General features: G+C 39.7%; 1 protein-coding gene and 1 long non-coding RNA gene across 3 annotated transcripts in view; one reads left to right on the top strand and one right to left on the bottom strand.

The window, feature by feature from the left end:
• Positions 1 to 9,859: 9,859 nt before the first annotated feature.
• Positions 9,860 to 14,712, bottom strand: LOC122907058. 2 transcript variants are annotated; one of them, XR_006384675.1, is made up of 2 exons: positions 14,662 to 14,712; positions 9,860 to 13,079 (listed from the first exon to the last, which is right to left on the bottom strand). It is a non-coding gene; the product is annotated as an uncharacterized LOC122907058 (long non-coding RNA). The 2 variants fall into 2 exon arrangements; XR_006384674.1 differs by lacking the exon at positions 14,662 to 14,712 and adding an exon at positions 13,661 to 13,724.
• The window catches only part of INTS6 (integrator complex subunit 6), a 91,076-nt gene continuing 78,761 nt past the window's right edge, over positions 14,502 to 26,816 (top strand). The window contains exons 1-3 of the mRNA XM_044249663.1: positions 14,502 to 14,700; positions 15,092 to 15,169; positions 15,996 to 16,145. Coding sequence (XP_044105598.1) covers positions 14,590 to 14,700; positions 15,092 to 15,169; positions 15,996 to 16,145 — 339 coding nt within the window. The 5' untranslated portion in view covers positions 14,502 to 14,589. The remainder of the gene's footprint in view (positions 14,701 to 15,091; positions 15,170 to 15,995; positions 16,146 to 26,816) is intronic.

The following is a 26,816-nucleotide window of genomic DNA, read 5'->3' on the forward strand; positions in this document are numbered from 1 at the left end:
AGAGGGTTAACCCACTGAGCCATCCAGGCACCCCAATCAAATGAGTTTTTAAAAGTTGCCATACCAATATTTCTTTTATTTATTTATTTATTTATTTATTTATTTAACCAATATTTTAGTGTCCAATGGAAGCTTAGTAAAAAACTTGTTTTTCTACTAAAAATTATTTTATTACCATACTAGATTCTTTACAAGTCTAAAAGCACTTCTTCATAATTACAATGGAGGAAATTTGGAGATGTCCCCACTAGTTTCATGTTTTTCTAACAAAATAAGAGCCACCAGTTTTCCAGCATCTACTAGACGCCAGGCACATGCTAAGTACCACACATACCTTCTTCTTAATCTTGGCAACGGTCCTGCAGTGATAGGACTGCTGGTTGCCCTCCCAACACGAAGGGCAGCTGGCTATGCAGATAAGAGGGGCCAAGTAACACAGCTGACCAATCAGATCTAAGAGGAAATTATTAGGAGCGGTGCCAGAAAATCTCTTTTTAAAGCAAGTCCAGCTCAGCTGACGTGCTTTCTTTTCTTCTTCCCATTACTTCTGCCAATGCAAACCTACAATACTTGAGGTGAAATAGCTAATTACCAGTTGACAAGCACACATTAAGATTGGCTGAACAAGAACACACAGAAAGCCTCATGTTCTTAATGACATTATAAACCTTAGAATGGACAAATGAGGCCGGCCTGAGCAGTCTACTATTGGTATATGTGGTAAAAATAACCTTTGTGTTTCAGGTTTCTTATTTATGGGTGAATGCAACCCTCAACTGATTTCATCTGCAAAGAAAATGTTGACCTTCCAGTGTCTGAAAGGAGGTAACCCAGCTGGTGGAAAATAGGATAATAATTGGATGCATAGGTATCAGAATCATTAATGATCTCTTCTGAAGGTGCTTTTAGAGCTTCGGATTAAAAGTGCTGTATATCATGGGGAAGATACAAAGTAAGGGGCTATTTAAACATGTCCTGTAATTTTATTTTAATAATTGTTTTACCTTGGGCAAGTGTCTTTAACCCTAGTCCTTGGTTTACTTATCTTTAGTACAACAGAATTGTGCTAGATTATTTCTAAGATTCCTTATGGGCAGAACTATTAAGATGCTGTACATGTTGGCCTATAATAAAGCAACAACAACGATCTGGCCCCCAAATGCATAATTCCCAGTAATCTTCTGAATAGTAGTGAGGCATAAGGGTTCACAGTGCAAAATAGAACATGTAGGAGTCATATGATCACCAAGACTTAGAGGACTACCCTCATGATAGGTAGTATTATTCTTTGTACTGAGGTTTCACGTCAAAGTGCTGAATGGTCACTGAAAGAACACAGTTATTTTGCTTTTCTAGAGACTGTGCTTTTTTAGAAAAAATGAACAAAGGTGCTATACAAATACAAAACAGAATAGAGTAAAAGCATTCTCATCCAACATGGGTAGTGCTGGTGCATTGCAAGAGTCAATGAAAGCACAGAAAAGAAGAAATGATGCTACATACCTTAACCTTTTTATTTTAACCTGAACTACATTTCCTTTGTCGATCTTTTGAAGTGACAATACTTGTAAATTTTTACTTTTTTCTGTGCTTTTGCAAGTTTTCTTGCTTACATCTAATTTGACGGCCATTTCGTCAGTGACTTGTTTACATTCCCCTGGTTTACATAATATTTAATTAATTAACGTGACTACAATGACAAGTTCAACTGGTGTAGAGGGGTTTGAGGGACGAAGGCAACCACACAAGTGTGGAACTTGCAGGGAGAGCAGAAGTTCACAATTATATTAAAGGGAATTCTACTACTTCTGAGCATATACCATGCTGTGGGCATGTTTTAAAGATGGAACAAGAAGCATCATTTAATCTGCAAATTAAGTAGATGTCATGAGAGCTCCTATGTGCCCATCATCAATGATAGATATTGCATAATAAGATGTTAAGGTATTTTATTCACTGTTTTAGAACATGGGTCTTTGGAGACCAGTGAACTGAATATTAAAATGACATTCTCACTAATATCCTAGAAGCTCTCACCCCTTTATCCTTTCCATCTTTTTTAAGATTTTATTTATTTGAGAGAGATTGAGAGAGGACAAGTGGTAGGAAGAGCAGAGGCAGAGGAAGAAGCAGACTCCCCACTGATCAGGGAGCCCAACTCTGGGATCATGACCTAAGCCAAAGGCAGACACTTAACTGACTGAGCCCCCCAGACACCCCAACCTCCTTGTTCTTATGAGCAAATTCCTCCCTCTTAAGAGATTTGGTTGATTATCTCCTTGTCATTTTCCCCTGTGCCTGAGTCTCCATCCTGGTTTCCTGCTGGTTAACTCAGTTCCTCTGGTCTTCACAGGGATTGGAGCTCTGTCCCTAAGTACCATTTCCCACGGATGGGTCAACGAAAACTCCTGCCAGACTTGCCCAAAATTACGCCTCCGAATTCAGATCCAGGTTCTCGTTTTCTCCTGCTTTATGACTTTGAACTTGGTTCATTAATATTTCTTGGTCTCCTAATTCCTTCTCTGAAAAAGTAAGAACACTTAGCTGGCAGGTTTGTTTGGAGGTTAAATGATCATGGGGAGCTCTAGCAGAGTGGCTGGTGCAGGTAGACAATGAAACTTTTATTTTCTTCCCATTTCCTTGATGCCAAGAACATTTGTTCTTTGCCTATTCGCATCACCTTCCTATGAGCTCTGACCCCTACAGGAATGCTTCTTCAATCTGTAAGAGGTCTCTCACCTGCCAGCCAGGATCTTTGCCTGTTAAGAGCCCAGATGACCTTTTTGCTTGTCCATACTGTTCCCTATTAGCACTAAAGGCATTTCCCTGGGGCATTCAGCTTAGCTCTGGGTCTCACTGGTCAGATTTGGTGACCATCCTCTTCCCATAACTCCCTCACCATCCATCCTCTTCACCTCTAAATTTCTCTATAATTGATTCTGTCTTCCAGCATATACACACTAAACTTTTAGTACTATGCATGTTAGGGTTCTCCAGAGAAAAAGGACCAAAAAAACCGGACGGGGTGTGGGGAGAAATGGAGAGACAGAGACAGAGACAGAATAAAGAACTGGCTCACATAATTATGGAGGCTGAGAAGTCCTGAGATCTTTTAGCCACCAAACTGGAGACCTTGAGAGAGCTGCTGGTATAGTTCTAGTCCAGAAGATGGCAAGCTCAAGACCCAAGAAGAGCAAATGTTTCAGTGTGAAATCTGACTGAAGATGGAAAGGACCAAAGTCTCAGTTGGACGGTCAGGCAGGAAGAGTGCCCTTTTAGTCATGGGAGGGTAAGTCTCTGTTCTAGTCATGTCTTCCACTGGATGAGGCCCACCTACTTTACGGAAGTCCATCTGCTTTACTTGGTCTCGCATTTGAATGTTAGTATCATCCAAAAACACCCTCACAGACATACCCAGAATAACCTTTGACCAAGTATCTGGGCACCCCAGGACCCAGTCAAGTTGACCCATAAAATTAATAATTGCACTGGGCACTGTGCTAGGCATTGTTCATATTCTTGTCATTATTTCTGATCTTGAAGAAGTCAGTGCCCTTTCTTATACATCCCAATGTCCCAGCTATGCTCTTGACCCTGTCTGTCCTGATCCTAAGACCCACCCTATGTCTCTCACGCCTTCAGTTTTCCTCTGCTCTTTACTTAAAAACATTCTGGGTTTTTCCTTTACCTTAAAATAAAGGTTCTCTTTGGTCCTTTGAGCTACCATCCCATCCTCTTTTTTAGTGCAACAGTGAAGTTTATATTTTCTGCCTTCAATTGACTAAAATCCCTGGTGATCTAATTTACCTTATTTCTCTGTCTCTAATATTCCTTTAATAAGAACCTATAAAAGTCAACAATGACTTTCTCAAGTCTAATGGTTTCTGTTCAGTCTCCACTTTATCTGATGTTTCAGTAACTTTTAAAGAAACATACTCTCCTTTCTGAAATTCTCTGTTCTTTTTACTTTGGCCAAGTCGAGTTCCTTGTTGTCTACCTTCTTTCCTGCTAAGCGTTTCTCTTTTTTGACCTATCCTCTCAGGTAAATGCTCCTCATAGCATTTTTTTTTAAAAAAAAAAAAGCATTTTATGTGTGAGAGAGAAAGCACGAGGGCAGGGAGGGCCAGAGGGAGAAACAGATTCCCCGCTGAGCTGCGAGCCTGATGTAGGACTTGATCTTGGGACTCAACGGACTGAGCCACCCCAAGGGCCCCTCATAGCATTCTGAACTTCTATTTTGGGCATTTATCAAATTTCACTGTTTTAATTATTTTCTATAGCATAGGTTTAAAAGGAAACATCTAGGGGCGCCTGGGTGGCTCAGTGGGTTAAAGCCTCTGCCTTCGGCTCAGGTCATGATCTCAGGGTCCTGGGATCAAGCCCCGCATCGGGCTCTCTGCTCAGCAGGGAGCCTGCTTCCCCCACCCCTCTCTTTCTGTCTGCCTCTCTGCCTGCTTCTGATCTGTCAAATAAATAAATAAAATCTTAAAAAAAAAAAAAAAAGAAACATCTAGTCCTACCACTTACTCCTCTTCCCTGCTTTATTTCTCTTCAGAGCATTTATCACTATCTGATATAACCTAAAGTTTACATATTTACACATTTATCATTTCTCTCTCCTTCCCCATAAGGGCAGAGATTTGGGACTATTTGTTCACTAATATATCTCCCAACATCCAGAGAAGTAGGGAGTGTTTGAACAATTGTTGTTGAATTATTATAAAGATTCAGATATAAGGATATTCAATGCATCATTATTGACAAAAGTAAAACATCCTGGAAATAAAGTATCTACTAATAAGAGGAAAATAAGTCAAGACAACAAGTTCATCCATGGCATCAATATCGTACATTTGTTAAACGTCTTATTTAAAATTTATTTAATGAAAAATGCTCACATTATATTAAGTAGAAAAAAAGGATAGAAAAGCATGTATAAAAAGACCTCAATTTTATTTAAAATATAAAGGAAAGGGGCACCTGGGTGGCTCAGTTGGTTAAGTAGCTGCCTTCAGCTCAGGTCATGATCCCAAGGTCCTGGGATCGAGCCCTGCATCGGGCTCCCTGCTCAGTGGGAAGCCTGCTTCCCCCTCTCCCTCTGTTGTTCTGCCTGCTGGTGCTCTCTCGCTCTGTCAAATAAATAAATAAAATCTTTAAAAAATAAAATAAAATATAAAAGGAGGAGATAGATACTAAAGTGTTACCAGTGACTATGTCTGGGTAGTGAGATTAAAGTGATTTTTTTCTGTTATTTTTGTATTTTGTACATTTTTGACACATTCTTTTAAATAAAATTTGAAGATAGAAAGCAGGAAAGCTTTGAAGAAAATATGCTTCCTCATTCAGTTGCTATATTCTATTCTTCTCTAGTCTGAACTTCTCACTTCAATTAGAGATACAATATGCACTTATCTTTTGGCACTGATTATATTTTCCCTACTATTATATATCTTTATGTCCTCTACTAGGCCCTAAACTTTCTAAAGTCAAAAACATGTCTTATTTATAATTTTCAATGCCTACAACACCTGTCTACATTCAATAACTGAAAGAAGAAAATAATTTAAAATGTTTTAATAGCCAGAAATAATATGTAGTGTTAGTTGCTTAGGGAAACCATCAAATTACATAATTTTTAAATAATGCTCTGATGTCCTTCATGAAGTCTGCCTTCAAAACACTCAGGTGTTTTTTTTTTTTCTTTTTAAAAATTTTATTTACTTACCTGACACAGAGAGAGAGAGAGTGCGTGAGCACACAAGCAGGGGGAGCAGCAGGCAGAGAGGGAGAAGCAGGCTCCCTGCCAAGCAGGGAGCCCAATGCTGGGCTTGATCCCAGAACTCTGAGATCATGACCTAAGCTGAAGGCAGATACTTAACAAACTGAGCCACCCAGGTGCCCCCAGACACTCAGGTTTAAATCTATGTTAGAATGAGAACTATATATAGTACAAGCAATTTTAGGGTTTGGTCTACCTCTCTGTTGCTTTAATTTATTTATTTTTAAAAAGATTTTATTTATTTGACAGAGGGAGAGGGAACACGAACAAGGGGAGTGGGAGAAGGAGAAGCAGGCTTCCTGCTAAGCAGGGAGCCTGATCCCAGGATCTGGGATCATGACCTGACCTGAAGGCAGATGCTTAACAACTGAGCCATCCAAGCACCCTGCTTTTATTTACGTATTCTTTGTTGTACTTTACATGAAAACTTTTGATTCTGGAGTAAATGTGGGCATGATCATAGATATCAGAGACTGCCACATTAATTCAGTTAGGCTAGGTTGGTATAACGAAGACAGAATGATACAAAAGGATCCAAGCACATGGTTCAAATACAAGTTTATTTCTTGCTCTTAAGGGTGGGCAATCGGTTCACAGTCAGGTTTTTCTCCACATATTTAGAGTCACAGTGTCTTCCATTTTATGGCATCATAGGTTCCACATGTCTACTGGATGCTAATTGTATTTACTAATCTCTGCCTCTGGTACTTAGGTTTTAAGTTCAGTGAGGTCACAGAATTGCCAGATTCAGCAAATAAAAATACAGGATACCAGTTCAATTTGAACTTCAGGTAGATAACACATAACTTTTCAATACATGTTCTATGTAATATTTGTAATTACGTGTTCCATCTAATTTGTAATAATATTTGTGATATTATTAAACAGTTATGCATTATCTGTGATTCTGAACTAATTGTGAGTCCTATGTATTATCTGGCAAAACTGTGGGGATAGGGATTAGGTCTATCTCATTTAACACTGAATCCCAAGAATCTAAAACAGTACCTATTGACTTTAAGATAAATAAGTCTCAGGTGCACGGGTGGCTAAGTTGGTTAAGCGACTGCCTTCAGCTCAGATCATGATCCTGGAGTCCCGGAATCAAGTCCCACATCGGGCTCCCTGCTCTGCAGGGAGTCTGCTTCTCCCTCTGACCCTACCCCTTCTCATGCTCTCTCTCTCTCAAATAAATAAAATCTTTAAAAAAAAAAGATAAATAGGCTTCTTCATAATATTTCATGAATAACTGAAACTATATTGGTGAAGAATACTTAATAGAATACTGCTATTAATAAGAATACATATTAAGTCAGCAAATTATTTTAGCACTTGTTATGAGTAACAATACTAAGCATCAGCAAAGAATACTTATGAACAGATAAGACTTTAGTATGTATCAGCATTTCAAACCACAAATGTTTCCCTAGACTTCAGTAAATGGGAAAATCTGTCATCCCCTAGAGATCCAATCAGCTCTGTCTCCCTTTCCTTTCAGGTTTCTACTCAAAGGTCATTCCCTCAATGAAGTCTTTCCTGCTGTCCATATCTAAAACTGCAACCCTCTTCCCTCTGTAACACTTTGTTCCTTTCTCTGCTTTATTCTTCCTCCTTAGCACTTGCAGTGAACATAGCATATGATTAGTTATTTACCTTGTTTATTGTCTACCTCTCCCACTAGAATGTGAACTTCATAAGGACAAGCATTTCCCCCTGCTTATTTACTGCTAAATTCCCAGCTCCTGCACATCCTAGAGAGTCAAGAAATATTTGCTGGACAAATGACTGAAAAAGCAGTTGGTTCTTATTGGAATCTACAGTTACCAGTAGTTTGAGAATATTCAGTATCCATGACACAAGGTGGATTTAATCTCACAAAGGATGTTGCTGCCTGTATCTACTCCAGTTCACCAAGTTCTGTCAATTCTAGCACCTCAATGTCTTTTTTTTTAAATTTAAATTCAATTAATTAACATATAGTATATTATTAGTTTCAGAGGTTGAGTTCAGTGATTCATCAGTCTTATGTAACACCCAGTGCTCATTACATCACGAGCTCTTCTTAATGTCCATCACCCAGTTACCCCATCACTCCATTCCTCTCCTCTCCAGCAACTCTCTCCTCTCCAGCAACCCTTAGTTTGTTTTCTATGGTTAAGAGTGTCTTGTGGTTTGTCTCCCTGATTTTGTCTTATTTTTCCCTCCCTTCCCTGATGATCCTGTTTTCTTAAATTCCACGTATGAGTGAGACCATATGCTAATTGACTTTCTCTGATTATTTCACTTACCATAACACCCTCTAGTTCCATCCATGTCATTGCAAATGGCAAGCTTTCATTTTTTTGATGGCTGAGTAGTTCCCTTGTGTGTGTATATCCTTATCTATTCATCTGTTGATGGACATCTGGGTTCTTTCCATAGTTTGACTATTGTGGACATTGCTGCTATAAACATTGGGGTGCAGGTGCCCCTTAGGATCACTACATTTGTGTCTTTGGGGTAAATACCTAGTAATAGCACCTCAGTGTCTTTCGAACCCTCTCCTTACTTTCCTGGCACCACTTCCGTAGTACTTCCTATTTCTTCCCTCAGTTAATGCAGAAATTGCCCAATTGGTCTCCTTTCCCACTGCCTTCCCATTCTAATCGTTCTTTCCAATTGTTACTGGAATTATTTCCTGAAATGAGAATTTGAGTATCTTGCTCCCTTATCCCAAAACTGTTTCCCTATCACCCAAAGATAGAATTCAAAATTTCTTAGTTGGACATGTGAAACCCTCCCTGATGTGGCCCAGCCTCACACCACTCTTCCACACACACATCCTAACCCCATATGAGTTCTGTTTGCTCAACTATCTCTTACTTTGTGAGATTAGCTGGTCTATCTTCCGTGCTCACAGAGCTCTTTGTATATTCTAATGATACTTATTTTAAGAGCTACCAGCACTAAAAGGGCATCTTCCTGATTCTAAAATGTGCATTTCTTTCTACTTTAACATCTCTAAAATTGGAATTCAACTTGCAATAATGGGATCTTACAATGCTGTCACCAGAAGGCAGTTGTGATGTAGCTGTACTTGTGCAAACTTCATGGTTATTCCTGGTAGCATGCCTAGAAAATTGCAAACCCTAGACATTTCAGGCAACCAGCCATTTAAAGAGAGGATGTAAATCCTGGTTGTGGTCTGAAAACTTTTTCCCTGACATCTTCTAGTTGGATCAAGAAAGCATGAGCATCAAAATTTGTATATTAGGATGCCTGGGTGGCTCAGCTGGTTAAATGTTTGGCTCAGGTCTTGATATCAGGGTTGTGAGACTGAACAATCGCTGGGCGTGGAGCTTGCTTGGGATTCACTCCCTCTCTGTTAGCCCCTCCCCCCCTTAAAAAAACCACTTGTAGATTAAAAGTTGGTAGTTTGGAAGAAAATACTGTAGTGGAGTACTTTTATTTATTTTTTTTAAACAACTTATTTACATTTGACATTACTTTTCTAATAGTGGAGTATTCTTTTAAAATGTGTTCCATTATTAAATCCCCTGGTTGGTAGAATTTAATACATTGTGGAAAAATTCTAATTGACAAAATCATTGTCATAGTTTAATTAGCACTTTTTTCATTTCAGTGGTCCAGAAATAATGGCATTTCTTAGAACCCATGGTGTCTCAGAATTGATGAAATAACGTATATAACCTTGCATTTTCAAAGCCATCCTGGTCTTATCATGCCCGGTGTTTGCTGACTTATCATAATTACACAGTCTCATCATGTTTATCTGTCTTCTGTGTTTCCATTAGATTACAAACTCTCTATGACCTACGCTAGTGCCTGTCACGTAGTAGGTATGCAATGAACATTTATCGAATTACTGCAATGTTAATGTTCATGTTCTTTAGCTGGAGAAACTGTTCCACTGTGATTCTAATTCTCAATTTGTATGCGTCCATTTTCAGGACTGATCTTGAATCATCTGAGACTTCAACTATTACTGTGAAATAATGCTTGTGGGAGAGAGGTCTAATATCCTTTTAATAGTACTCCCTTAGTAGCATTTTTTCCCGAGGACTAATGAGATACAATATGATGACCAAAATTCAATCTCTTTATTTATGTTATATCCAAATACATTCTGGTACATAATTTCACATCTAAATTTTTATGCTGCCTTTTTTTTTTTTTAAATGTTGGCAACCTGTCAGCATCATTGGCTACTGTGATCTCAGAGAGTAAAGCAGAGAGCTGAGGAAATAGTAAAACAGCCAAAAAAACTTTGTTAGGTTACACATGAGGAACATTGGGTTCATCTGATTACTCTGTTCAGATGGCACATCCAGATACCATAAGCCAAGTCCTTGGCACATAATTATTTTTAAACCGTATTATCCTCCTTAATTGGTTTAAAATAATTTAAAAGGACTCTGGTTGGCTCCTACAAATGAATCTAATTCATCAGTTCTTAATTGTTAAAATAGCCCCATTTCCACAATTTAGGCTATTGTTTAAGCCAGAGTCACTACTCCTTCAGAGGCTTTCATAGAACTTATTCATTCTCTTTTAGATTGGAGTCATAGCATTAAGGCAGAGCTCCTTTAAATCCAGCAACAAAGAGCAAATTTTCTCCCACATACCTCTTCTGACCAATGTCCTTCCAGCAAAATCTTCCCTAATCCCCTGGACTGCACAGCAGCCCAGGGTTTAGCCCACACTACTTCAACTCATTTTCCCTCTAGCATTGCAAGGGCTCGCTGTTTTTTCAGTTGAGTCTGATGAAATAGTTGGCCTGCATTTAGGGGCCATGTTTCAGAAAAATAAGCCTGCCTATAACCAGAATCTTTCTAGAATCAACAGAGATTGAATGGAGATTCTTATTTTCCATCTCATGCGTATTCTGAGGCCTAAACTCACAGAAGAACAGTGGAAATCTCTCATCCTCTTTAGTTTTCTTTTTGTCAAACAGGGTTGAATTCAAGCAATTTAAATAAGCATATGATACAAATCCACTATTATCTATAGTGGTGTCACATCTATAGTTTTCTTCTGCTTTAGTTTGCAGATTTATTTTAGAAGTTCTTTTAAGAAATGCAGTATCTCTTAGGCTATGTGAATTTTTAAAGTTATTTATTGAGTACTACTAGATGCAGATATAAAACATTAGTTTTATACTTTAAGTATATAGTTCTGAATCACATAAATTTCTAAGATTCACCTGAAGAGCGTTTTTATAAAATGAGATGACCAGGGCCCATCCCAATTCTACTGAATCCCTTTCCTCTGGCTATGAGGACTTGGTACATTTACTATTATTTTTCAAACTCTGTAGGCAATACTGATATGCATCTCCTGGTCCAGAAATACTGCTTTAAGCCATCATCAACCAATAGCTTCATTGTCAACCAGAGTTACTAAGAATAAACTTGGCCTATTTCACAATTTTGTCTAGGGACCACTCGTCAATTCTTCCTGGTTTCTGATTGCCTCTTGATTTGCTGCCTTTGTATGTCCTGATTTCTCTCCTCTTCTGCCTCAGGGCGATACCTTCGAGTATTTCCGAGTATTTCCGGGCTTCTGAACAGGAAACCTGGCCTTTGATCTCAGGTGCCGTAATAAGCACAGGTTCTGGTTATATACTCCAGGTTGGCTCACTGGACTTGGCTCCCCTGGCTTTTTGCATCTAGCCCTGTCTCTACCATACACCGCCACTTATGACAATCTGCCAACTCCACTGAGTCAGGGAAGAGCCATATCATCTCCACTGGAAATTATTTCAAATAACTGTAATAAGGTCGGTCTTAATTCATGCATGATAGTAGTCATTCAGTAGTCAAGTTTGATTCCTTCAAACACTGCTTTGTACTTAAAACCCTAGCTAAAAACTAATTTATACGGGAAAAAATTCTTAAGTCTGGAATAAAGGCCCTCTACTGTCTAGATCTGACTTACCTTTCTGAAGGATCTTACTCTATTCTCACGTTCCTAGTGCTCCAGCCTAGCCGAACTTCACTGTTCCCCAGGAAGCCATTGGCAATGCTAACTTCCTTTCTTCACTATATTTTCAATGTCTTAAAAGGAATTTTTCACCAGCAGCTTCCTCTTCCTTTACTCACATATCCAAATCCTACTAGTCCTTTGAAGCAGTGTTTCTTAAACCTGAGTAATGCAAAGGAAATTCTTGTCATTCTAGAGAATACACGTTTGGATAGGCAGGGGTCTGTGAACCGGTCTGAAAAGCACGGATACAGAAAACTGAAGACCAATTCCATGAAAATCTTTCAGTTGCAAATTATAACTTTTAAAGAAAAATTTTGTCTTTATCTATGACAACTGGTATAGTCATTAAAATGAAAACACAAATTTTCAAATATCAAAGAACTCTGATCTTATCTCCAGATCTAGAAGCTCAGTTTCAGAAACTCAGCATTAAGGAACATATGAATATATTGTCCCTGGAGAACGTCCATAACCCAAGGGTAATACATTTTTCTCTTTTCTGAATTATTTAGTATCTAATCACTCTCTGCCTTGTAGTAGCTAATAATATGTATGTAATATTCTTCTAAAAAAACCATAAGCTCTTTGAAGGCAGGATACATATTTTAATCATTTAATTCCACCAGTTCTCAGCAAATATTGGATATAAGACCCGTATTCCATCTTATTTTGTAGTCCAGCTCTCTTAAAAATATCTTTCTTCTATGGTTCATACTAACAGAACAGCATAACTGAAATAGCCCCATTATAAATTAACAAGAAGTTCAGAGGTTGTCCTAAGTATTAGGAAACATACATGTTATGAAATATAAACTCAAGATTTTAAAAAAGTGCCACAAAACATGTCGCTTTGGTGTTAAGGTTAGTAGGAACAATTTCATTAAATGATCAGGCAGTAAATAATTTAAGAATTTCAGGATAAAAAAATAAAATCGAAATGCAAGGCTAGCAGGAGAGGCCCTACGGCTATCTCCATAGTCTTTATAAGGGTTGTATGTCTCTTAATACAACTTGTAGCTCAGGTACTGTCTTCAGTTTTTCAACAAGTATGTTCGAGTGGACGGTTTTCCTTGGACCTTTAGGAGAGGATTCATTACTTCGGGCATGGTGACAGGGACTTCTTTTAACCAAGAACGTCTTTCATACAGTATTTGGAAACAGCATATAGTGAAAGAGCGAGCACTGGCAGGGTTTACGGGGAACCCCTCCGTGTGTCTCACCTGGGCAAGCTGATCAGTTTTTCCATATAAAAACAAGTTAGTGCTCTACCGTTTTCTAAGATCCCTTTTAGTTCTGAAATTGACATTCTTTGGCCCTAAAAAAAAAAAAAAAAAGGCTTAAGAGAGGTGTTTCTTTGGATACGATCGGTTCTTTTTCCCTGAGAATAACAAGGACAACAAACTGTTATCCATATTGGGAGTCTTCCCCCATGCGCTCTTAGGGCTGAGTTAGGAAAACAGGGTTAGTTCTCTTTTTGTTGGTCTTTCACCCGGAGAACTCTTGGTCGGCTCTGGGGCCAGCCCTCACCCTAGGTTGCTCCCCAAATCCGAGAGAGACTACAGGCGAAGCTCTGACCCGACCTCACTCCCCACCGGGAGCGGTGGGACTGGTGGAGATTAGTCCCTGGTCATAAACAACCTCTCACTTCCCTTCCCCCCGCCGCGGGCCCGCCCGTGGTGGGACCGGCCCTCCCAGGCTCAAGGAACCTCCTCCGGCGACCGCGGGCTCGGAGCTCTCCGCGAAAGCAAGACCGCAGGGCCTGACCCCTTCTGATCGGGTGTTTGACTACTTTACTCATCCCCTCCTCACTCGTCCATCGGGGAGGCGGTTCGAGAAAGCGACCTCACGAGGGGAGCTGAGACCAGCCTCCATTTCCCTTCCCCCGACCCCTATCACCTCCAACAGCCAAGGAGACGCCAGCGGCACTGACGCGCAGACTCAAAGCCGCGGCCGTCCTGCGCGCGCCGCCGCGTCCCCCGCCCCCACCCCGCGGTCTTTCCGCGGTCGGTCCCCGCCCCTTCCCGGAGCCCGCCTCCGCGTCTGCTGGCCCGCCTGCTCGTCCCAGGCGCTCGCTCGCGCGCGCACCCGACGCCCCGCCTCCGCGCGTGCTCAATAACTGTTCCCGGAGCTGGCCTACAAGCTTCCCCCTCCCCCGAGCTGTTTGAATATGCTAATAAGAGGCTTGGGTTTAGCCAATAGAACAGCGGGGCGGTGCATCACGTGGCTCGAGGACGTGTCAGGGGGCGGAGCCTCTGCAGACCCTGCCCGAGTTAAAACCGGAGTGTGAGAGAGAAAAGCGCTTCAGTAGCGAGAGGGGCTGAGAAAGTGGTGACACCGCCGGGGTGCGGAGGGAGTCCCTGAAACTTCTCCCAACAGCCCCAGGGCCAATCTCCCCTCAGCCCACTCCCCTCTTCGCCAGCTCCCAGGTCCCCACTCCCTGCACCGGGGGTGGGGTGGGGAGCCGGGCCCGTCTCCCGCTGGGACACACACAGGGGCCGGGAGCGGGGACGGGACCCCCGAGGCGGGGGGGGACGGACGGACCGACCGACAGACAGACGGCCGGGCGCCCGCCCCAGCGGGCAGGCAGGCAGGAGGAGGCGGAGGCGGGGGTACGACGGGGAGGACTGGGTCTGGGGAGTTTCCTCTCAACTATCGGGGGAGAAACTCCCCGCAGCCGGAGGAAAGACCCAGACGGTGTTTTCCTCCCCGGGGCCGCGCTCCCCCGCCCCGCGTAGCGGCGGTAGCCGCCGCCGCCACCGGCGCCTCCACCTCTACCATCTCCTCTTTCTCCACCACCTCGGGCCCCGGTGTCCCCGGCCAGCACTATGCCCATCTTACTGTTCCTGATAGACACGTCTGCCTCTATGAACCAGCGCAGCCATCTGGGCACCACCTACCTGGACACGGCCAAAGGCGCGGTAGAGACCTTCATGAAGGTACCGATTGACCGAGCCCGGGCGGAGACCGGGGGCCGGCGGCCCGCGGGCGGCAGGGGTGGGGGGGGAGGGCGGCCGGGGGCGGCGAGGCGGAGGTGTCGGGGACCTGACTGCGGGAGCTGCCGGGCTCGGGGACCCCCTCCCCCACCGCGCGGGCGGGCGGGCGGGCAGGCGCTGCAAGCCGGGCTCGGCCCGGGCCCGGGCTCCAGGCGGTGTGTGGGGGCCGATCTGTGTGTGGGGGGCGGTGTGGAGGGGTGGCCGCTGCGTGTGCGGTACTGTGGGGGGGGGGACGGCGGGGCTGCTGGGCGCCCCTTCGCCTCGTAACCTCGCCTCTGTGCTTCCCTTTCGCCCGCCCTGTTCCTCCTCCCGTCCCCCACCCGCTCTCCCACAGCTCCGTGCCCGGGACCCTGCCAGCAGAGGAGACAGGTATATGCTGGTCACTTTCGAAGAGCCACCCTATGCTATCAAGGTAACAGCCCTCGCCCTCCCCCTTCCCTTCCCTGTTCCTTCCTCGCTCGCCCTCCCCGCCCCCCCATTCACCCTTCATTATGCTCCCCTCCCCCACCCGCTGTGCTCCAGGCGCTGAGGTCTTTTCCCCTGCGGGCTCCCACCCCCTCCCCCGCTCCGGAGCGTCCTGGCGCGGCGCGGAGTCGCTGGGTCACCGCCGTCCCCTCCCCAGCCCGGCCCGGCGGCGGCGGCGGCGGCGGCGGCGGCGGCAGCGCTGCGATCAACATGGCCGACATTTCCCCTCCGCGGCGTGAGCGGCAGCAATGAACTGTGGGGGATATTTATTCAAGTTAGCCCGAGTGACAGCCGGGCCCGGCCGCGCCGAGCCCGGGTTTGCATTAAAGGGGACTCGGCCCGGGGCTCGGCCGCGCTCGCCCGGGGTGGCGAGTGAGCCGGGTGGGCGGCTGCGGGGTGGGTTAGGCGCTCGGGATTCTTCCTCACTGGGCCGGGGGGCAGTGGGACAGCCGTAGGTTAACTTCAGAAGTCCTGCTCACTTCTCCTTTCCACTAGTACCTTTGCATGCCCGAATTTTGGGTAGTAAGTTAGGGAGTACAGTTCCCGGGGAAGTTATAAAGTATTAAGGCTGTTACCCACCAAAAGCTGTAAGCAAGCAGGGTTTTTTCTTGGCCACCTTTGAAGAGAGTTTTTCTTGGCAGTGATACGGTATTAACACGTTAAGCAAACCACACTGTAAAGTGAAGCAGCTCCTTGGTGAACAGCAGATTGTAACGGCTGTCCATGTGTACATGGCTTTAAAGGATGAAAAACTCTCACGTTTTTCTTTTCAGGCCGGATGGAAAGAAAACCATGCGACGTTTATGAATGAACTGAAAAACCTTCAGGCTGAAGGACTTACGACTCTTGGCCAATCCTTAAGGACAGCTTTTGATTTATTAAATTTAAATAGATTAGTAACTGGCATAGACAACTATGGGCAGGTAGGTTGAATATTAAGGTGGAAAAACAGTTGATTTTTCTTTCTGTGAAAAAACACAATCAAGGCCAAAAGCTATATAACATGAAATAACAAGTACGAAACATTTCAGATTCAAGTACAATATGCACATAATACAAAAGTGAAACTGACCATATGGTATATGGTTTTAAAGCCCTCTTTTTTTCTCCTTAAAATATATACGTACTCAGAATTAAGAGTCTGAATTTTGTGCTATAGGATTGACATGAATTTGGTTTTAATCCCTTGAAGTTCACTCATGTTATAAAAGGGGGAAACATCCTGCTTCACCACACTCAGTTTCTGTGATACTCTACCCACAGGCAATTGTGCAACTACTGCAGTGACTGACTTACAGACACTAGTTGATTAGTTATCTTCATTCCTATATTACTAAAAACGTCAAAAGAAAATTTTCCATTTGTTTTATCAGGGTTTATTTTAACCATATTTTATAGCTATTCTGGAAGGTAAGATTTTCACTGGAGTGCAAATAACTGAGTACATTAAGACTTCTCAGCTGTTGAAGCATCTACAGAAAGCAACTATGCAGAAAGAATTCTGAATTCATTTCTGAATTAAATTAAAGGTCCAGAGGTTATTATTTTTGAACACCAGACTTTTGGAAAAGAATTCTCTTTATCCTTCTGTCCCCTCCTCCCCCCCATTATGGTTCACTATGAAATAATGCAAGGTAGTCCATTATAACTTTCAAGATTGCTGGCCAGGAAAATAAAAGATACTGATAAATGTGTAATGTTACACATAACAAAGGAGTATTAAACCTAGGTTCAATTTTGGTTGTAGTTCAGAAACATTATTGCCATAAGGATACATTTAGGAATACATTTTGTGCTTTTCCCAAGCTCCATGAGTCACAATTTTCATGAGTTTGACAAATTTCAGGGAAATCCTTCCTGTGTCTACAACTTTCGGTTGCACTATATAGAAAGAAGAATTGTTCGCTTCTTTTAGAAATGTTTATGCTTTACTTAGTGCTAACTATTTGGCACCTACACTTTTTTGAAAGTTGTTAAATATAATCCCATGGCTCTTAAAGTATACGTGCAATTCAGATTCACTTTGTTCTTTTTCTACTGAATTGTACCTCCATTGCTTAATTCAGTAAGTATGTATTTTCTTACTACATAAATTTTTGTTTTCTCTGTTTAATAATTTTGCAACATTGGTTATTTAGGTAGGTTTGCCAGGAACTTTTCAGTTTATTCCTACAAAACGGATTTCTTTTCCTTTTATGTTCCTTTGTTATATGTAGTGCTATATAGGCTTATTGGTAAGGTTTTGATCTAATCATCTTTGAGTTCCAAGACAAATTTGAAACTTGCATTTTTTGGTTATTATTTGGTTGCCAGGTTGTCAGTGTATAGAAGAACTACTAATTTCCTGTTTCTCTGCATCACATTTCATGAGTGGGCGAGGCATTTACACACGTTTACGTCTTACCACCTATCAAAAATATTTCTTAGCATGCTTCCTTAGAAAAGCTGATTTTCATGGAGAGACTAAGGACATTTGTAATTTAAACCTGTATTTCCCTTTTCCCAGTTGCCATCTTCCACCAGAGAATGCTTAAGTTTTTTTTACAAAATGGTTGAGGTTGAAGGTGGTCCTGCTGTGCTGTTACCACTTTGACCAAGAGAAGAGCCTGGGGATTAGGCTGTTTTGCATGTTAGGATTTATTAATTCAAGAAGAGGGAGGGATAATGCTTCTCAGTTCTTTTGATGAATAAGCAAGGATGCATGTTTATGTCCTGAATTGGCACATAAAAATGACACTAGCATTAAAATAATTGAGGAAGCCACTATTTTCAAATGAAAATAATTGAGTAAAGTGTTTAATTAGAAGAAAACATTTGCCCACAGATATTTTTCATCATAGGACTTTATCTTGCTTATTTAAATATATGTTTCCTGTTCAAAAAAGGATAGATTATTAAGGATTTCGAATGCCTGAAATATTTAATACTAAATATAGTTCATGTATTTTCTTTCTGAGAGTACTTTGTGTTTGCCTGTTTTCTGTGAAATACCTTTATTCTGTAACATCAGTGTTTTTACATAAATACTTCTCCTTACATACTCTATACAAGAACCTGTAGAGAACCCAGAATATTAAATATTTGTATTATAATCTTATTACTGATAGAAATGAGATAAGGTGAGCTAGATGAAAGGGACAGAGGATATTTTTATAGGGCATCTAAAACATGTAAGTTTCCAAATAATTTTCTTTAATCTCTAAATGTGGGTACATATATATTTGTTTAGATACCCCCATACCTACTCTTTGCACATACATACACACGTGTGGTTTTCCATAACTAATATCGAGTATTTTTAATGTCTGTGTTGCATGTGTTAATTTAGTTGGTATACCTACAAATAAAACATCTTTGAGGTATTAGTAATTAGGTTACTATCAGAATTTGCAGGGTGTCCGTAAGGTGAAAGTAGCTGAGAAAAGATGACTGTTGGTGAACATTTTCTTCAAGCACTTTGGACATCCCAGTAAAAAATTCCTTGCCGTTGCATATAGAAATCCTTCTAAATATTTAATTTTGATAATCAGTACCGTTTGCTGGTATTTCTACAATCATGGAACAACATATAGCTTCTAGTTAATTATTTCCTTAGAAATTATAGCAATACCTCATTAAATTGCATATCATTGCATCAAAATGTGACACATGTATTTTTCACATGTGTTCAACAAGGTTTCAAGTAGTGCTGATCTTTTGAGAACCACTGAAAATCTGAACCAGCCTTAATATCTAAAATTAGGACATGTATAAAGTTTTAGAGATCTGATTAAAGTCATATATTTAGTTAGATTTATTTTTTTCTTATTTTTCCAAATTGTTTTATTTTCTGTGGATGTTTTCAACATCTTTTTTTTTTTTCTTTTTAAGTTAGGTTCTGGTTAGATGTAGCTGCTAAGTATTACTCCAGCCTACAATTCTTTGTTTGTTTTTTGTCAGTGGCTGATTTCTGTACTCCTACTACCCAATATACCACTGATTAAATTGCATAGGACTTAGAACTGTAACTAGCCTACTACCCTGAGCCCTTGATGAAGATAGTCCTTGAGCAGTACCTAAAAGGAGTTACATTATGTGTTTAATTTTTTAAGAATTTTCAGTGCCAAATTTTACTTCATTAAAACATAGTGGCTTTTAAGACAGGATCAAGTTGAATGAATCTTAGGGAGAATCATTTTAACCAACTTTATTCTTCAGTATAAAGAAGTATTTGTGAATTTAGCAAACTCAGGTAGAGTTTTAATAGAGCTAGTTTGTTCCTTTTACCCAAGCAGTATCTATTTAATACTCAAGTAGTACAGAATGCAGGCTTTCTTTTAATGTTGGTAGGTGAAGTAATGAAAACTTGACTCCTGTTTGGGTTTTTTGTATCCCTTAGGCTATCAACAAATGTATTAACAGTAGTTTTATATTTATTGACCTACACACGTCTTTTCAGAAGAAAGTAGCTTATTATACTTGAACATACTAGTGTGCTGAGTATTAACTGGAAACAGTGGTGAGCGGTATTTTGTAAATTTTTGAAGTCCCTGAACTTTTTTTTTTATGATTTTTAAATTGTGCTAAAGAATACATAATACCAAATTTACCACCTAATCCTTTTTTTGGAAAAAAATTATTTAAGTAATCCCTACACCGAGTGTGGGGCTTGAACTCACAACCCAGAGTGATCAAGAGTTGCATGGTCTTCTGACTGAGCCAGTCACGTGACCTCCATTTTAGCCGTTTTTAAGTGTATGATTTGATAGTATTAAGTATATTCACATTTTTTTTGCAACCAATCACCAGAACTTTTTCATATCTGCAACTTTAACCTGTTAAACATAACTCATTTTTCCTTTCCCTAGCCCTTAACAACCACCATTGTATCTTTTATCTCTATGAATTTGAATGCTCTAGAGATAACCACACATAAATGAAATCCTACAGTGTTTGTCTTTTTGTGACTGGCTTATTTCATGTAACATAAATGTCCTCTCCTTTCATTCCTATGTTAATTTATGCCAGGATTTCATTCCCTTTTAAGACTGAATAATATTCCCTTCTGTGTATATACCACATTTTGCATATCCATTCATCCATGATGGTCACTTGGATTGCCTCTACCTCTTGGCTATTGTGAATGAATAACGCTGCTGTGTACATGGTGTGCAATGTCTCTTTGAGATCCTGCTTTCATTTCTTTTGACTATGTACCCTAGGGGTATATAGTGGGATTGCTGGATCATGTAATTTTTTAAAAAATTTTTGAAAAATTCCTATTTTCCATAGTAGTTGGACTGTTTTATATTCCCACTAACAGTGAACAAGAATTCCAATTTCTCTACGTCCTTGTCCGTGCTATTTTCTGTTTTTCGCCATCATAAGAGGTGTGAGGTGATACCTCACTGGTTTATTTACATTTGCCTAGTTACTTATATTGAGCATCTTTTATATGCTGGTTGCCCTTTTATATATTGGCTTTGGCAAAATGTCTGTTTAAGTCCTTTGCTCTTTTTTAAATTGAGTTATTTGGTTTAAGTATTTTGGATATTAACCCCTTACCAGATACATGATTTGCAAATTTTCTCCCAGTTCGTGGGTTGCCTTTTCACTCTTAATGTCCTTTGATGACAGAAGTTTTAATTACTGATGTAGTCCAGTTTTATTTTTTTCTTTCATTGCCTGTACTTTTGGTGTCATATGCAAGAGATTGCCATACCCATTGTCTCTGAAGCCTTCCCCCTATACATTTTTTAAAAGAGTTTTAGTTTAGTCTTGCATTTAAGTCTTTAATCCATTTTGAATTAATTTTTGTATGTGGTGTAGTAAGGGTCCACGTTCATTCTTTTGCCTGTGAACATCTAGTATTCCTAACACCTTTTGTTGAAGAGACTGTCCTTTCCCCGTTGCAAGGCCTTGGCCAGTCCTTGAACTTAAAAAACCTGTTAAAATTATCTTCTGTAATTTTTATTGGCCAATAATTCTTACTGGTAGATAGAAGACTCTATAGTCAAACTTGATGAAGAGTTTTTTTTTCCCCATCTTAAACTGTGTAAAAGCAGTGCAATAGCCAGAAATGTGAAAATTGGAATCCCAGTCCTAACTTTAATATTAAATCACTATGTAATGTAGTGTAGTCACTTGACCATCCTGTGCCTCTGCTTCTTCATATTCTGGATTGCTAATAATGAAGCCATTGTACTCTTATTATAGAATTGATTAGAGGTTTAAATGGGATGATATATTAAAATTACTTTCAAAATTGTGACGTGCCCAGGAGACACAGGGCATACTTTTCCCCCTCAGTGGATTAGTTTTTATTTATCTCTAGTTACTATTTTTCAGCTTTAAATGTGAAGTTATAAGAATTTAGAGATCCTTAAAGCAGATTTTTATCATAGGCTTTGAAATCTTACAGCATATTCCGTATATATTTTTTTCCCTTGGGCTTTGTATTGCTTCCTGAGGATGCAGTGTGAAAAGTAAATACTATAACTTGGCCAGAGTTGTCTTAATGGCAGTCGGTAAATATGACAAAGTATAGGGATGATGTTTTTTAAAACTGCATTAAATGAAAACTAGATGTAAGTTTCAGATAAGTCAGAAAGTCATTTTTTTTGCAGGAGTACAAGTTAGAGAAGGAACCTTCACAGAGGACAAAAAGCACATGTTTTAGGATTCTTTTAAATGGGGAGCTCCCCCTAGTGTGTTTAAGATGAGATTTACACAAGTTTGTTTGCAAGGGACCTTTGAGGAGTGCATCTGTTGGGTATATCAAGGGATGTTTTAATAAGATTTGACTGAGCTCAAAGTAGATAAAGATGGGTATGATTTATTTGCTATTGAGTATTAGTTTTAAAGTTGGTAATGTAAATGAAAAATTTGAAGACCCACATTTTACTTTCTTTGAAAACACTTGCTGTCATTTTTTCTTCATAGTTTTATACTCTAAGTCTCTGTTTTCTAAAGGATCAAAAAACTACTCTGCCATGATTTTTCAAAAGAAAATGAAAAAGAATATCCAAAGGACATTATTGCATTCTTAATTACAAATTATTGAAAAGAAGTAATAAGTATAAAAGGCAAAAAATAAAAGGTTTTACTTCTTCAAAGAGAATTTTATTTTGTCTTCATGCAAGAGAATGGTAACAACTATATATTAAATTATCTATAACTGAAAATTAAAAGGCCAGGAACAAATGTAATATTTGAATGAAAGAAATTCACTTATTCAAGTATTTTAAGTTGGTTTAAGGTCGTTTGTGGTTAAATTGGTGAAAGGATTATTTAGCCATAATCATTTCATGGATTTCTATGGAGACATTGTACAATATTTTATAACTTGAAATTTTCTTAGATATTTAAAAACTATTTTTAGCCAATATTAACCCTTCGCTCAAGTTTTTAATCTATATAAAATCATATTGGTGGGCTTTTTTTGTTTGTTTGTTTGGTTGGTTGATCAGTGCCTACGTATACCAATCCTGTTTTCTTTCATTTAAAAAAAGTATTGTTCTTATATAAACTTAATTTTTGTTTAGCCATATTATTAATTTTCTTAATTTAAGCATGGTCCCCAGACCATAAATGAAATACCTTTTTTTTTTTTTTTAAAGTATTTATTTATTTGACAGAGATCACAAGTAGGCAGAGAGGCAGAGAGAGAGGAGGAAGCAGGTTCCCCGCTGAGAAGAGAGCTGGATGCGGGGCTCTATTCCAGGACCCTGGGATCAGGACCTGAGCCAAGGCAGAGGGTTTACCCTTGATCCCAGGACCCTGGGATCAAGACCTGAGCCAAGGCAGAGGCTTTACCCACTGAGCCACCCAGGCATCCTTGAAGTTTTTTTTGTTGTTGTTTGTTTCTTTTTTAATTTGTCTTTATTCCCTGGTTCTTTGTCCTCCAGCCTTTTTATTGAGGTATAACTTACATGCATAAATTCTAAATGGGAAGCTTAGTGAAGTTTTATATACACTCTTGAGAATAAAATTGAACTTTTGCATCTGCTGACAGAAGTTTTCATTGAGCCTTTATATGTCTTTTACTGTGACTTATTTTATGGGACTTTAGAATTGAAAGTCATGTTAGAAGTTTACTCCATCTTCCTCATTTTATACGTAAAGGCCAGAAAGGTTTAAAATGTTTAATTTCTTCACACGTACAAAGTATTTTAAAAGATTGAAATTGGTTGTGGAACAATTATGCATATTTTATTAGTAACTTGTATGTTATTTAAGAACGAGTTTTATTTAAAAGTATAACCAGTATATCTGAATCCCTTTTGGGGGTATGTCTGTAGTTCTCTAATGGAATATAGTTTCTTTCAATTCCTCTGTGAAAACCAGGCATTTCATTTTGTCAGTGTGTTATGTTTAGCCTTTCTTGTCATACTGTATGGAAATACTGTTACATGCAGTTGGATTTTCTTCCTACTCACCTGTTTGGAAAAAAATAAGAATATGAATGTGGGAGATTAGTTGACAGGATTTTACACCACTATTATTTTAAGGCCTAGATACTAATAGATGTATATACTTAATGGTACTTCTTGATTTTGTATTTCCTAGTTTATTAAGTTTCTGATACAGTTTGTTCATATAGAGTTAAAACCTAGTCAGTTGATTAGTTGGCTTTTCCAGTGTATGCCAGCCAGTATGTGTGTTACAATTATAATTTTTTATCTGGTTTATAAGATTTGTAATAAGTTACCCATCATGTTTCCTTTGATGTAAGATAATTTTGAAAACCTCTAAGCTTTGTGTTTCAAGATTCAGAAAACTCTTTGGTTCTGTTGGTTCCCACTCTACCTATGAGTTCCATGGAATACCTCTGCCTCAGTTACCCCATTAAGAAAATGAGATGAAAGGATCTGTGCTCAGGATTATGGTGAAGATTAAGTGACACACAGCATAATTTACTATAACATCTATTACCATTTTTGTGAATTTCCTTGTTTTGAATTTTAAAAATGGGAATTGTGGGCCCATAAGAGTATTTTTTTTTAAAGATTTTATTTATTTATTTGACAGACAGAGATCACAAGTAGGCAGAGAGGCAGGCAGAGAGAGGAGGAAGCAGGCTCCCTGCTGAGCAGAGAGCCTGATGTGGGGCTCAATCCCAGGACCCTGGGATCATGACCTGAGCCGAAAGCAGAGGCTTTAAGCCACTGAGCCACCCAGGCGCCCCACCCATAAGAGTATTTTATCTAGCTTTTTTCAGAACAAGCAGTGTTGCCCTATGGAAAGAACTGCTTTATTAGAACTGGCTGTGCCTGGCTCTGCTGCTTACTAGCTTAGGTTGTATTGACAAGTCCCCTTAATCTCACTGAGCTTCAGATTTCTTATCCTCAAAATGATGATAGTAGCAATCTAAAGAATTTTTATAAGAACTAGAAGTATTTGTTCATCAGCTAGCAAAATGCCAGTTTGGCTCATGGTAAAAACTCAGATGATGATTATTGTCATCCCCAATGTTACGTTAAACACATAACAGGATAAAAGCTTTCTAATCTAAAACCTTTGAGAAAAGTTCTGTATGCCAACATATTTCCAATATAAGAAGCTAGAATTAGCTATCTAGTCATTCTAGTGAAAGTAAAATTTTGTGCCACAAGGAACGTAATGGTTTTTTGACTTTGAATTGAAGCTCTGTAGATGGCTCCAGAAATATTTCCCCCTGGTGTTAAAAAGTCTTTTCTCCAAAATCTATGTGTTTGTCTGTCTATCTATCTTTCTTTCTTTCTTTCTTAACATTTGTTTATTTAGAAGGAGAGCATGAGGGGGAAGGCCAGAGGGAGAGGGAGAGACTTTCCAGCAGACTTCAAGCTGATGTGGGGCTCGATCTCATGACCCTGAGATAGGACCTGAGCTGAAACCAAGAGTTGGACGCTTTACCAACTGCGCCACACAGGGGCCCCCCAAAATCTATTATTCAAAAGCAGTATGGTAACATGAGTAGTTTAGTAAACCAGAAATGTTTTGATTTTCAAAGCAAGTTTTTAATCTTTGAGGACATATAGATCTGAGTCCATTTCTAGGGCTTTGTATATTTTAGTGTTCAAGTTGGTGATGTTTGGGATAGAGGTTGGAGGATGTTCTTGTGCAGAAGAAAGGTCAAATGTGAAATGTATGATCCCTTTTATTATTTGTAATGTAGGGAAAAACAGGAAAAGATTAGGGAGGTTTTTTTTTTTAATGTGATAATAGTTCTTTTTTAGATCATGTGCAATTTGAAATTCAGTTATTGGTATAGCGAGAGATAGTTGCACATAAAAAAATAACTTAAGAATCTTATAATTAAGAGGATTAGTTATAACCAAAGGACAAATTTATATCAGCCTAATAATTTCTTATCAAGATTTATTTTAGTCCCTACACACTCTTGCTTTTTTAACCTGTGCCTTAAAAGGGTATGGCATGGGCGCCTGGGTGGCTCAGTTGTTGAAGTGACTGCCTTCAGCTCAGGTCATGATCCTGGAGTCCCGGGAACGGGCTCCCTGCATAGCAGGAGGTCTGCTTCTTCCTCAAACCTTCCCCCTGTCTTGCTCACTTGCTCTCATTCTCTTTCTCTCTCAAATAAATAAATAAAATAAATAAAATCTTGAAAAACAAAAACCAAAACCGGGTATGGCATTTAAACATTTTCCTACCCTTAGTTTTGCCTAGATAAGCTGAGGGACTCATGGTACAGGTCCTTGGAAGGTTTATGTCATCTAAAACCCGTTGCAGAAATGAAAACAGTTCTGAGTATGTGAGAAAAAGAAATTGTAGCATTAGCTATTAGTAATGTACTTTTTAACTAGTAAATGGCAGTGTTGATGGTGGCATGTTAAAGGAAAACCTTTCCTTTGCCTTAAAACTAGTGAATCTAGTTAGATATTAGGTAAGATCAACAAAGTCTTCCAGTTATTTTGGAGTTTGAACACTAGGAGCATCCCAACAATTCTGAAACAGATTATTATATTATTATAAAAACCAGATTATTTTTAGTCATAGGAATTGAAGATGATTGAGTATGTAGTGTTCTGTGAAAGGTTAGGCTGCAGACTCCAGTAAGTGATGTTACAAAGGCTCCATCTACAAGACGATGATACGCTATACAGTACTTTGGGATTATCAGGAATAAGCAAAACAATGTCTTTGTGGCCTCTGATAGTGTCCGAGTTGTAATAGTTCCTGGTCATTTATGTACTTCAGCAGGTAACAACTAATGTAAAATTTTGAATTTTTGTTGCACAGTTTTATTTGTCAGTCTCTTTCTCAAAGCAGTAAGTTAGAAAGAACAACCAACAGATTACCTCCAGAAATCAGGGCCTAAATCAGGTAATAGAAAGAGTAGAAGGTCTTTATTGTAAAACTTTATAAAGTAAAGTAAAACTTTATTGTTAACCCAGAATGGACAGTGTCTAATCCCACACAACATTATACTGTAAATCTTTTTTTTTTAAGATTTTATTTATTTATTTGACACACAGAGAGAGGAAACACAAGCAGAGGGATTGGGAGAAGTACGCTTCCCGATGAGCAGGGAGCCTGATGCGGGGCTCTATCCTAGGACCCTTGGGTCATGACCTAAGCAGACGCTTAATAGCTGAGCCTCCCAGGCGCCCTGAATG

Source organism: Neovison vison, chromosome 5 (assembly GCF_020171115.1).
Source record: "Neovison vison isolate M4711 chromosome 5, ASM_NN_V1, whole genome shotgun sequence".
NCBI classification, from domain to species: domain Eukaryota; kingdom Metazoa; phylum Chordata; class Mammalia; order Carnivora; family Mustelidae; genus Neogale; species Neogale vison.